Source organism: Anarhichas minor, unplaced genomic scaffold (assembly GCF_050575085.1).
Source record: "Anarhichas minor isolate MPS153535 unplaced genomic scaffold, ASM5057508v1 ptg000065l, whole genome shotgun sequence".
Lineage (NCBI taxonomy): Eukaryota > Metazoa > Chordata > Actinopteri > Perciformes > Anarhichadidae > Anarhichas > Anarhichas minor.
The window spans coordinates 708,373-720,935 of NW_027466511.1; the positions used below are offsets into that span (position 1 = coordinate 708,373).

At 45.7% G+C, this 12,563-nt stretch overlaps 2 protein-coding genes across 3 annotated transcripts in view; one reads left to right on the forward strand and one right to left on the reverse strand.

Annotated features, from left to right (window-relative positions):
- Window positions 1-12,355, reverse strand: part of jakmip3 (Janus kinase and microtubule interacting protein 3) — a 40,281-nt gene extending 27,926 nt beyond the window's left edge. The window contains exons 1-7 of the mRNA XM_076078352.1: window positions 12,221-12,355; window positions 11,908-12,150; window positions 10,501-10,740; window positions 8,816-9,016; window positions 7,447-7,560; window positions 6,552-6,707; window positions 4,956-4,978 (exon numbers count right to left, since the gene is read on the reverse strand). Of these exons, the coding sequence (XP_075934467.1) occupies window positions 4,956-4,978; window positions 6,552-6,707; window positions 7,447-7,560; window positions 8,816-9,016; window positions 10,501-10,740; window positions 11,908-12,150; window positions 12,221-12,355 (1,112 nt within the window). The remainder of the gene's footprint in view (window positions 1-4,955; window positions 4,979-6,551; window positions 6,708-7,446; window positions 7,561-8,815; window positions 9,017-10,500; window positions 10,741-11,907; window positions 12,151-12,220) is intronic.
- On the forward strand, window positions 430-5,820 carry LOC142934010 (uncharacterized). Of its 2 annotated transcripts, none has more exons than XR_012947656.1 (3): window positions 430-966; window positions 2,897-2,998; window positions 5,730-5,820. XR_012947656.1 is itself a non-coding variant. In XM_076078353.1 (3 exons), the coding sequence occupies exons 1-3, from the start codon at window positions 1,952-1,954 to the stop codon at window positions 5,748-5,750; spliced, it is 984 nt and encodes a 327-aa protein (XP_075934468.1). In that variant the 5' UTR covers window positions 1,928-1,951; the 3' UTR covers window positions 5,751-5,820. The 2 variants fall into 2 exon arrangements, 1 of the variants encoding a protein (XP_075934468.1); XM_076078353.1 differs by lacking the exon at window positions 430-966 and adding an exon at window positions 1,928-2,812.
- Window positions 12,356-12,563: the final 208 nt, after the last annotated feature.

Below are 12,563 nucleotides of genomic sequence, written 5' to 3' on the forward strand. Positions count from 1 at the left end.
ACATAATCATCCAGTACATATATACCCAGTCAGTATTTATTTATTTATCTGCACTATTTGTATAGTACAACTTACAGAACACTTGACTTGTATATAGACCTTTTATTTCTATTTTATTGTTGGTCATTGTGGCTTTTATATATATATTTATACAACCTTTATATTCACACTGTGACGGCCCAGGGCCATCAGGAAGATTGGAGGCAGCTGGCCAACGCCTTCGCCCTACAAGACCCGCCCCATCCGGAGGAGAAGGCCCCTTCTTTTCCCTGACACCTGGTGTGCTACACGCAGTGTTTTAGGGGGAGCAGTGACACCGTCTGGGAGGCTGCGAGAATGCTTTCCTGTTGTGCAATCTGAACGGTCCAGACCTTGTTCTAATAAAGGTGGTTTCTTTATTTAGCACCGTGCCTGAGTTTTCATTACGTTTTGTTGTGATTTCAGAGCGGGATCATAACAAATTGGGGGCTCGTCCGATTCGGAAACTTAAGTGGGGACGTCAGGTCCGGGGATTCCGGGTTTTCTTTGCGCTCGTTATGGAAACTCTCGTAGGGAGCGATGATATGTTTTCTCATATTCTGTATTTATGGTTAATGCTATCGGTTTAAAGTTGGTCTGTTCTGCAAAAAAGGCACGGGACAAAGGAAGGTAAGTTTTGACCTCTTTGTGGCACAAATGTTATATTGACTCCCCTGTAGGAACATCGCGTTTCCCATTTGGGATTCGTTTGCGGCTAAATGTAGTGTGGGGTGAAAGCGGTTGCGAGCAGTTGTCTCGGGAGCACGTCCGTAGTGTTGGCATTGTTGCCAGCTTGCTGGTCGCTTTGTCATACTACCGGGTTTTGGTGCATAAATACCCGCCGTCAGTAGCCCTTGAAGACTAGGGTCGAGTTTATGTAGATCTGGATAGGCAGTTAGAGGGGATGCTCAATTTACTAAGTTGCTCCGACACTTTCTTTGTGCACGGGTAAGGTCAATACTGTACGTTCTTTTGATCTCCGGGTATTTTGTGCATTGGTCATTTGTGCGTCATGGCGGGGGTGGATAACTTCATTGAAGCTCCGTCCGAGGCATTGTTAGATCAGTGTACAAAGGATCAGTTAATAAAGATAGCCGACTACTATAAAATAGATGTGGGTGCTAAAAGATTAAAAGAAAATGTTAAGGCTATTTTGAGTGCAAATTTGTATGACATGGACATTTTGACACTTCCTAAACCGTCACCTACGGCCATTAATCTAACTGGGGTTGCTGTTGTTAAGGAGTCGCTCTCTGACTTAACTTTAAACTTTGAACAACAGAAAGAAATGTTGATGTTAAGAATGCAGCTGGAGAAAGAACGGGATTTGGAATTGGAAAGAGTGCGACAGCAAGCAGAGTTGGAGAAAGCGGTGGCATTGGAACAAATGCGACAGCAAACGGAAAGGGTTAAGTTGGATTTAGAAAGCGAGAGACTGAAGCTGATGGGGGAAGGTAAATTGGGTGATAATTCACGGAGTGAAGAGTCGGCCCGGCGTGATGATTCACATGAGATTTTGAATAATTTACGTTTGGTGCCAAAGTTCAATGAGAGAGATGTTGAGACCTTTTTTACGATGTTTGAACATGCTGCAGACATGAGGGACTGGTCAAATGCGGACCGCACAATATTACTGCAGTGTGTATTGACGGGGCGCGCTCAGGAAGCCTTCTCTTCTTTGACTACAGGTGACAGTTGCGATTATGTTAAGGTTAAAGCTGCGATTCTAAAGGCGTATGAATTGGTTCCTGAAGCTTACCGTCAGCGGTTTAGAAGTTGGAAAAGAGGGGACAGGTCGCATCTTGAGTTTGCCCGTGATTTGGGGACTCAATTTAGCCGTTGGTATTCTGCGTCGGATGTCAAAGATTTTGATGATCTGTGTAACCTGATGGTGCTTGAAAAGTTTAAGAACTCAGTCCCAGAGGTAATTGCTATGTACATCAGTGAGCAAAAGGTGAAGACTGCAGGTGAGGCTGCTGCGTTGGCAGATGATTATGTTTTAACCCACAGAAGTAGCGGCGGGGATCCACGCGCTTATGGCTTTGCTGGTAGGGAAAGTGGTCCTGCCCGGTATTTCTCTGGCCGTTCTGGTGGAAATTTTCGTTCGGAACAGAGAGCTGACCGTGGTGTCCGTACCTCTGACGACAGTTGTCATTTCTGCCATGGAGTAGGGCACTGGAAAAGAGACTGCGCTTTGCGCAAATCGCAGAACAGGTATAATGGGGCGCAGGTGAAACCAGCCGCGCTGGCTGCGCCAGTTTCCAAGTTGGTTAATTCGGATAATGTGAGTAATCTGACATCTCTCACGGAAAAGCCCGATTTGACGTCATTTTTGCCTTTTATCACAAAAGGACATGTGTCTCTGGTGGGTACTGACAGGAAGGTGCCGGTGACCATATTGCGTGACACTGGCGCATTTGATTCATTTATCCTGGCGTCTGCTCTGCCCTTTTCTGCGGAAACTGACACGGGTTTTTTTATACCGGTATTGGGTATGGGCATGTCTGTTTTTCAGGTGCCAATACATAAACTTGTGCTCCACTCGGATCTATTTGAGGGAGAAGTCGCAATGGGGGTACGCCCTGCTCTACCTATAGATGGCGTTATGCTGGTTCTGGGTAACGACGTGGCTGGGGCACGTGTCTGGCCTGATGATCCAGCTCAACCGGTACTTGTCCCGGTACCGCTGGGTAGTAAAGGCCCTGATGAGAATGAGAAGCAGTATCCGGATGTATTCCAGGCTTGCGCCGTAACGCGCGCCATGACTGCGGCCGGTCGCGAGTGGGAAGCAGAGGTAGAATTGGACAATGCGAAAATAAAGGACCCCACAGAAGAGTATGTATTATCGCTGTCTAACACTCCATTGTCTGTCTCACAGAGTGAGTTGGCGAGCGAGCAAAGAGCTGATTCCACGCTGAGTGAGCTGTTCCAGTCTGTTCTTCCAGAAAATCAGGCAGGCGGATACTTCATTCAAAACGAGGTATTAGTTAGGAAATGGGTGCCACATGGCGAGGGTTTCATTGGAGATCCTGTTTACCAAATTGTAGTGCCCTTAAAATTCCGTGATTTAGTTTTGCGTGTCTCACATGATGAGTCAGGGCATATGGGTGTAGGAAAGACATATGATCGCATTCTGAGACATTTTTTTTGGCCCCGGATTAAGAGAGACGTGGCAACGTACATCAAGACCTGCCATACCTGTCAGTTAACGGGTAAACCAAATCAAAAAAAAAAAGTGGCTCCTCTGTATCCCATTCCGGCTATAAGCCAGCCATTTGAACACCTAATCGTGGATTGTGTGGGCCCTCTTCCTCCTTCAAAGTCTGGTGCTATATATTTGTTGACAATTATGTGTCAATCGACCAGATATCCAGCTGCGTATCCATTACACACACTCATGGCAAAATCGATTGTGCACGCTTTAAGCCAGTTTATCTCAATCTTTGGGATACCAAAAACCATCCAGAGTGACCAAGGGTCAAACTTCTCCTCACAGTTGTTTGCACAGGTGTTAAAACAGCTGCATGTCAAGCATAACCAGTCCTCGGTGTACCATGCGCAAAGTCAAGGGGCGCTGGAACGTTTTCATCAGACTTTAAAATCTCTGTTACGTGCTTATTGTGTGCAGATGAAAGGTGATTGGGAGGAAGGGTTACCATGGTTGTTGCTAGCGGCAAGGGAAGTAACGCAAGCAAGTACAGGATTTTGTCCTAATGAGCTGGTGTTTGGTCATACTGTGCGTGGTCCGTTGGCTGCGTTGCAAGGGGATTGGAGACAAACAGAGCCACCTAAAAATCTGGTGGAGTATGTCAATGGGTTCCGGCATAGACTTTACGCAGCTGGTGAATTGGCAAAGTCGAAGTTGGCTAAAACACAGGATAAGATGAAACGTCTTTATGACCCTGGAGCTGAGCATCGGGTGTTCAGTACAGGCGACCAAGTTTTGGCTTTGTTGCCCATTATAAATTCGCCATTTAACGCTAAGTTTATGGGTCCCTATACTGTAGTGAAACAGATTTCGGAGCAGAACTATCTTATTGCCACACCAGACCGTCGAAAACATCACCAACTGTGCCATGTTAATCTGTTGAAAGCATATCATGCACGTTCGTCTCAGGAGCGGAGCGTAGGGATGGATAGCGCTCACCCGGCGTGTGTAGGCAACACGACGTCATCGGGTAGGGAGCATGTTTGTGAGGATGGTTTGCCTAATCCGGATTCAGCGTTGCTAACAGGCCGATTGAAAAACTCTGAAGTTCTGCAGAGCCTAGACAGTGTCCTTGACCACTTGTCTGTTTCACAACGCACAGAGCTATCCGAGCTTATCAGGGGGTATCCAATGTTGTTTGGGGATGTTCCATCTTGTACACACATGATTGAACATGATATCGACATAGGAGATGCAAAGCCGATAAGACAGCGATTTTATCGAGTCAGTGCGGTAAAGCGTTCATTTTTAGATTCTGAAGTTGAGTATATGCTGAAGAACGGTATCGCTGAACCGTCATCCTCAAGCTGGGCGTCACCTTGTTTGCTCGTACCAAAAGCGGACAATACCCCTCGGTTTTGTTCGGATTTTAGGAAAGTCAACAGTGTCACTAAACCAGACTCTTACCCCCTACCTCGCATGGATGATTGCGTTGATCAGGTTGGTGCTGCAAAATACATCAGCAAATTTGATCTGTTAAAGGGTTATTGGCAGGTCCCGTTATCCCAAAGGGCGCGTGAAATTGCAGCGTTTATTACTCCAACTGGGCTGTATTCTTACTCTGTCATGCCTTTCGGGTTACGAAACGCACCTGCTACGTTCCAACGACTTATGAATATGGTTGTTCGTGGGTTAGAAGGCTGTGCAGTGTATATAGACGATGTCGTCGTATACTCAGATTCGTGGTCTTCACACATGGAGCGTGTAAAAGCGTTGTTCGGTCGCTTACTTGACGCTCGCCTGACCGTGAATCTGGCGAAGTGTGAGTTTGCTAAAGCAACCGTGACATACCTGGGTCGACAGGTCGGGCAAGGAGAGGTGCGCCCTCTGCGGGCAAAGGTGCAAGCCATGGACCGGTATCCGCCGCCGGCGACAAAGAAAGAACTGATGACATTTTTAGGTTTGGTTGGTTATTACAGAGCTTTCTGTCGTAACTTTTCGACTGTAGTGGCGCCGCTGACAGACCTACTGAAGGGTAAGGTAGAGTATATTTGGTCCGCTGGTTGTCAAAGGGCTTTCGATGCTGTAAAGCTGATCCTTTGTGATTCTCCGGTTCTCGCTGCACCACGAATGGATAGCAGTTTTAAGCTGCAAGTTGATGCCAGTCACGTGGGTGCAGGTGGAGTGCTGATGCAAGAGGACGAATTGGGTATTGACAGACCCGTGAGTTTCTTCTCCAAGAAGTTCAACAAGCACCAGTTAAACTATTCCGTAATAGAAAAAGAAGCTTTGGCGTTGATTTGGTCGTTGCAGCAGTTTGAGGTGTATGTGGGTTCAGGGCCTGTGGTAGTTTACACGGACCACAACCCGTTAACATTTTTGAACTCACTACACTGTCCAAATCAGAGACTCATAAGATGGTCCCTGTTTTTTCAGGCATACTCTCTAGAGATACGTCACATTAAAGGGAAGGACAATATTGTTGCTGACGCATTATCCAGGGCCCCATGTCAGTAATTGTGCATCATGTTTCTTTCAACTTTGTTGTCTGTCTCTTTTAAAGATTGTTTCAAGGTACCAGTAGCTGAGATGGGAGATGACGAAGGAATGAGATGTGGGCATGGGTGATGTCCAGGGGCCTGTGGGGACCCTGTCTTTATGGGGGGGGTGTGACGGCCCAGGGCCATCAGGAAGATTGGAGGCAGCTGGCCAACGCCTTCGCCCTACAAGACCCGCCCCATCCGGAGGAGAAGGCCCCTTCTTTTCCCTGACACCTGGTGTGCTACACACAGTGTTTTAGGGGGAGCAGTGACACCGTCTGGGAGGCTGCGAGAATGCTTTCCTGTTGTGCAATCTGAACGGTCCAGACCTTGTTCTAATAAAGGTGGTTTCTTTATTTAGCACCGTGCCTGAGTTTTCATTACGTTTTGTTGTGATTTCAGAGCGGGATCATAACAACACCTATTGGTAGATGGTAAATGGACCATACGTAGTTCATTTTCTAGTCTTCCGACCATTTAAAGTGCTTTAACACTACAGGTCATCATTCACCCATTCACACCCATTCATACACTGACAGGGGCTACCATGTAAGGTGTCACCTGCCCATCGGGACAATCTAACATTCATAGGCACAGACTACGGGAGCACTTTGGGGTTCAGTGTCTTGCCCAAGGACACATGGAGATGGACTGGAGGAGCCGGGGATCGAACCTCCAATCCTCTGATTGAAGGACGACCCGCTGAGTCAGAACTGCCCTATTGTTTCACCACTTGTGTACATAACAGTCCTGTTTGTTATCGACCTTTATTTGCACAGCTTTGTTGGCCTTTTCCCTAGCGAGTCAAAGTCCTTGTATGTGCCGATAAAGGTGATTCTGATTACCATAGTTACCATCTCCATGTTCTCCTGGGTGACGAAGTGAAGCTTGTTGTCGAGGCGACGCAACGTGAGATCCAGATCCTCGTTCTTCCTGCTCAGACGTTTGTTTTTGTCCAGAAGAGGAAGAAACTGACTCTCTGTCTCTCTCAGACGCTTCAGCTGCAGAAGGCAAAGAAAATACAGCAAATATAGAGAGAACACAAAGTACACATAATGTAGAAAAAAAGACAGTGCAGAAAATACAGAACATATACAATATACATAAAATAAAGAAAAATATCTATAGCACAGCCAGAGCAAGGGTGTTTGGTGTTAAAGAGTGTATATCTTTGTGAGAACCACTTTGGGTTTTAGACCTTAGGAGTGAGGACAGTTCTACATTGTGAGGACATTTCTGCAATGTGAGGACATTTCTACATTGTGAGGACATTTCTGCATTGTGAGGACATTTCTACATTGTGAGGACATTTCTGCATTGTGAGGACAGTTCTACATTGTGAGGACATTTCTACATTGTGAGGACAGTTCTACATTGTGAGGACATTTCTACATTGTGAGGACAGTTCTACATTGTGAGGACATTTCTACATTGTGAGGACAGTTCTACATTGTGAGGACATTTCTACATTGTGAGGACATTTCTACATTGTGAGGACAGTTCTACATTGTGAGGACATTTCTGCAATGTGAGGACATGTATATATATATATATAGATATACTGTATATATGTTGAGGAAGATTTTGCGTTGTGAGGACATTCAGGCTGGACCTTTGAAGGCTCAGATTCTGTTGGTTTAGGTCAGGGTTATGGGCTAGGGACTGCATAATGTCAATAAGAGTCATGAGTCTATTTACCATTAACAATTGAAGAAAGATGTTATGTGATGTGTTTGTTACCAGTTCGTTTCGTTCTTCAGACAGCAGAGCATTTCGATCCTCCAACTTCCTGACTACAGCACTGAGCTCAGCGATTTTTAACTGAAACCTGCGCGTGTCCCGGTCCTCCTGGGACTGTTTACACACACACACACACACACACACACACACACACACACACACACACACACACACACACACACATACACACACACAGTTATTCTATTACAGAGGAATTTCAGGTTCCTGCTATAACTCTTATAAGTCATCATGTTCAGTGTTGACAGTTTTTGATTAACATGAAAAAAGTTGGACGACAGTTTGAAAACAAGTGTTTCTTTGAACAAAAGTCAAAGCTACAATATGCACATATGGAGAGAACACAATCACGAAGAAACAATCACAGAGCTTCTGTCATCTCCACAAAGAATACATGTAGCTTCTGCAGAAAGTTGATCAAACAGCAGCGTATGCTCATGACCAATGATGTGTTGTATTCAATGACAAACAGCCAATCACAGAGCTTCACGGTCTGCTGTGTGTTTTGTGGTAGTAGTAGTAGTAGTAGTAGTAGTAGTAGTGGCATTCATAGCAGAAGTAGAGGTAGTAGTACTAATTGTAATTTGGAAAAGTTGCAGATGACTTGTTGAGGTGGTAGTAATAGAAGTATTTGTACAATCACCCAGCTTCACAGTATGTTGATGTTTTATTGTCGTAGTGGTAGTAATTGTACTATTTGTACTTTGGAGAGGTTGCAATGATGTATTGTGGTGGAAGTGTAGTGTAACTATTGGAACCTTGGATAGGTCTTTAATGATGTGTTGTAGTACTTTACTGACTTTACTGATAGTCATCAAATCACAAAGCTCCATGGTCTGTTGTTTCAAACCTCATCAGACACTCACACTGTTGACTATCAACTCTCTAGGAAGAAATATAAAGAATCTTCCACTGTTTGTCAGATAATGTCGACTTTCACTTTTCACAATGTTTGTGCAATCTGTAAGTGAAAGTGAACAGTGTCTGACACTGTTTGTGACATCTTCCAGTGAGAATCTGTCACTTGACTTGGAAGTCAGGGAAGTCATGAAGTAGTAATGTCAGAAGTTTCATCCAGCAAGATGCTGTTCATCTGGTCATGTGACCTCTTCTGCCGTCACAGGTGGGGAGGACAGGTGAACAGTGAGCAGTGGATTGTGTGATCCTGAGGACCAAAGGGTTCACCTTTCTCTTCAAGGAGTGAGTGTTTGGATGGCTCAGTCCTAGTTGAGCAGTGGTCCTGGTGACTCTGAAGAAGGTGGAGCCTGGCGTGGAATGTCATGACTTCAAAGTTAACATGATGTGTTTAAATTAATTTCATTCAGTAGGAGCAGGATGAGGTGGAGCTTACGGTGTGAGGAGCAGTGTTAGGGGTAGGGTTAAGGGCTTGACCAGGGTAGTTTAGTCCAACCCTTTGTGCATCTCTCAGGGCTGCGATCTGCTGCTCAGCAGCCTGAGTCTGCAGCTGGAGGCGATGAGCGTGTCCAGCCTGCAGCCCCAGGGCCTTATCCAAAACACTGACAGCTCTGTCCTTCAACTTAATCTCATCCATCTGCATATAGAGAGGTAGACACACAGGTTGGAAAGACAGACGTGTACACAGGTTAGAGACATACAGGTAGATGTGGTAAGGCAGGTAGGTAGGTAAGTAGGATGTGATTAGTCAGACAGGTAAGGAACAAGGTTAGTGAGACACACAGGTGAGGTGTGGGGCTGAACACAACATTCACAAATAAATTTTCAACAAAGAAAGGCTCAATGGGGGATCTGAGCACAGTCAGACCCCACTCAACTAGAGCCAGACCCCACTCAACTAGAGCCAGACCCCACCCAAATAGAGCCAGACCCCACTCAACTAGAGCCAGACCCCACTCAAATAGAGCCAGACCCCACTCAACTAGAGCCAGACCCCACTCAAATAGAGCCAGACCCCACTCAAAGAGAGCCAGACCCCACTCAACTAGAGCCAGACCCCACTCAAATAGAGCCAGACCCCACTCAAAGATAGCCAGACCCCAATCAAATAGAGTCAGACCCAACTCAACTAGCCAGACCCCACTCAAAGAGAGCCAGACCCCAATCAAATAGAGTCAGACCCCACTCAAAGAGAGTCAGACCCCACTCAAAGAGAGCCAGACCCCACTCAAATAGTCAGACCCCACTCAAATAGAGTCAAACCCCACTCAAAGAGAGCCAGACCCCACTCAAATAGAGCCAGACCCCACTCAAAGAGAGTCAGACCCCAATCAAATAGAGTCAGACCCCAATCAAATAGAGTCAGACCCCACTCAAATAGAGCCAGACCCCACTCAAAGAGAGCCAGACCCCACTCAACTAGAGCCAGACCCCACTCAAAGAGAGCCAGACCCCATTCAACTAGAGCCAGACCCCACTCAAAGAGAGCCAGAACCCACTCAACTAGACCCGAGGATAATTTGACCCAATCCAAAATGCCATAGATCCCAAAGAGTTTTAACCAGCGCCAGCAGCAGAAGCAACAACATGATTAATTCAATCAAGGTATCAAGATAATCAGGTATTTGACATGTTAGACCTGCAGTAGTAAAACCAGACCCTATAAACTTGATTAGACTGAGAATAACTGGTGTTCCAGGTCTGTTATTGGATCCTCAGAACCGAGTGGACCGGTGAAGACCTCTCATACTGGACAAAGCTGACTAGATATAATTCTCCTTATACAAATAAATAGTCTTCCACAGTAGAGATAGTACAACTAATCACAGGACCACTGGTTCCCTCAGTCTGAAAGCTTCTCTTACAATCTGACATGTAACTGTAACATTACTTACTACTTTCCTGAAACAGCTGCTTTCTATTCCTAAAAAAAGACAGTGCTCAGTGTTTAAACACAGATATGTTCTGTATGAGGGTCCGTATGTGGTACCAGTCTGTGTAGCCAGTCTTTGTGTTCTAGTTTGTACATGGAGGTCATTGTGGATGTTATTATAATATTAATTATATATTAAAATCACTAGTTGTGACTCAGGTGTGTAAACAGTCATGAGTGACTCGTACCAGTCGGCGTATCTCCCTCTCACAGTCTCTCTTAGTCCTGTTCAGCTCCTCCTGGTGATGGTGATGAGCTGATCTCAGCTCAGCTGCTCGGGCCTGGCAGGCCTGCTGTGCCGATGTCAGAGCCTCCTCAGCGCTCCTCTTGGCTCCTCTTTGCTCCTGCACCTCCTGCTGGAGGCGGCAACGCTCCGCCTCCCAGCTCCTCCTCGCATCCTCCACCTCTGCCAGCAGAGCACTCCTCACCTGAAGAATGACAGGATGGAGAGTCTGAAACATTCCTTCACACCTGAGGAGTTAAATTATTCTTCACACCTGAGGAATGAAAAGATGAGGAGTCAAATCACCCTTTGACACCATTGACCATCACATTCCAGAGTCTGGAACATTGTATTGGCATGAAAGGAACTGCACTAAGCTTGTTTAAGTTCTATTTATCAGATCGATCTCAGTTTGTAATTGATGAAACCTCGAAGAACACCAACGTTAGTCATGGAGTTCCACAAGGTTCTGTGCTTGGACCAATCTTATTCACCTTATATATGCTTTCTTTAGGCAATATTATCAGAAAACACTCTATAAACTTTCTTTGTTATGCAGACGATACTCAATTATATCTATCGATCAAGATGAATCCAACCAGCTCACTAAACTTCAACCAGCCTTGAGGACCTAAAAACCTGGATGAGCTGCAACTTCCTGATTTAAACTCAGACAAAACTAAAGTTATTCTACTAAATATCAATTATCTAATGATGAGCAGGTAGATGTGCAGACAAATGGGTAGATGTGTATAAAGTCAGGTAGATAAGCAGACAGACAGGTGTGTATGTATACAGACAGCTAGATATGGAGACAGTGTGATGGCTAATATCCACTATGACTTATCTATCTGTTTTTATTGTCTGACCACTCAGTGTTTTGGCCATTTTTGTATAAACAAAGTTAATCAATGTCAGACATGGTCAGTAAGGGTCCTCTCAGGTTGAGTAGTATTGTGTGTGTGTGTGTGTGTGGGGGGGGGGGGGGGGGGGGGGGGGGCTTAATCAAGGACATGACACTGTCAGCTTAGATAAGAGCTGAATAGGGGTGCAGCCATTGAACCTTTCAATGGTCAATCAAAGAATGGTCACTGTTGTCCAAATGTCTTAGTGATGAACTCCTCCTACCCCACCATGTGCTCAAGGCCTTTATAAATCGTACACAACCAACACTCTGGGTGCCTTCCTCCTTCAGACCGCATTGCACTCTGTATGATGATTGAACCTTCTCTGCGCAGAGAATAAATACTTTATAGACAAACTTCTTTTCTCAATGTTTCTAAATTTCAGTATCATAGGACTCACTCGGTACTATTGAATAGTTTTTTCCACCGCAACAGACAGCTTGATGAGCAGACAGACAGCCCCTCACCTTGTCCGTGGACCCGTCCCTCAGCATCAGCACCAGGCCGTTGAGACGCTGAATCTCTCCGTCTTTGATCTTGATGACTCTCATCAGCTCCATCTCGTGTTGCCGTAGTAGCGTCTCTCTGCTCACACTCAGCTCCTTCTGCTTCTCTTCGTGGAGTTTGGTCTTCAGCTCCGTCACGGCAACCGTTGCCCGGTGATGCTCCGCCTTCAGCTCCTGACTCTTCTCTCTCTCCAGGCGGCTGACCTGGGATCAGTTGTACGTGAGTCATAGTTCTTAATGATCCCGATGCTACTCCGGGGTTTGTAGTTCTTACCTTGTTCTTTTCATGTTGTAGTTCGATCTGGATTTCCGTCAGTTTGGTTCTCAGCTCCTCATTGGCTGCTTGAAGAGTTGCCATGGCGTCAGGTCGCTCCCCCTTCCCTCGCCCCCCCGCTCCTCTCTTTGACATCATCACCACCAGCAGGCTCCGCCCCCTAAAGAGCTATCTGTCAATCTGAATTTCGACTACATCTGGACCTGTGGACACACACAAATACGCAAATACACAAATACACAACCTTTAATAAAGTCCAATGTGATTGGTCGAGTTCCTGGACTTGTTATCCAATAAAATACATCAAGCCAACATTACTTTGATTACTTTGTAATATCACATA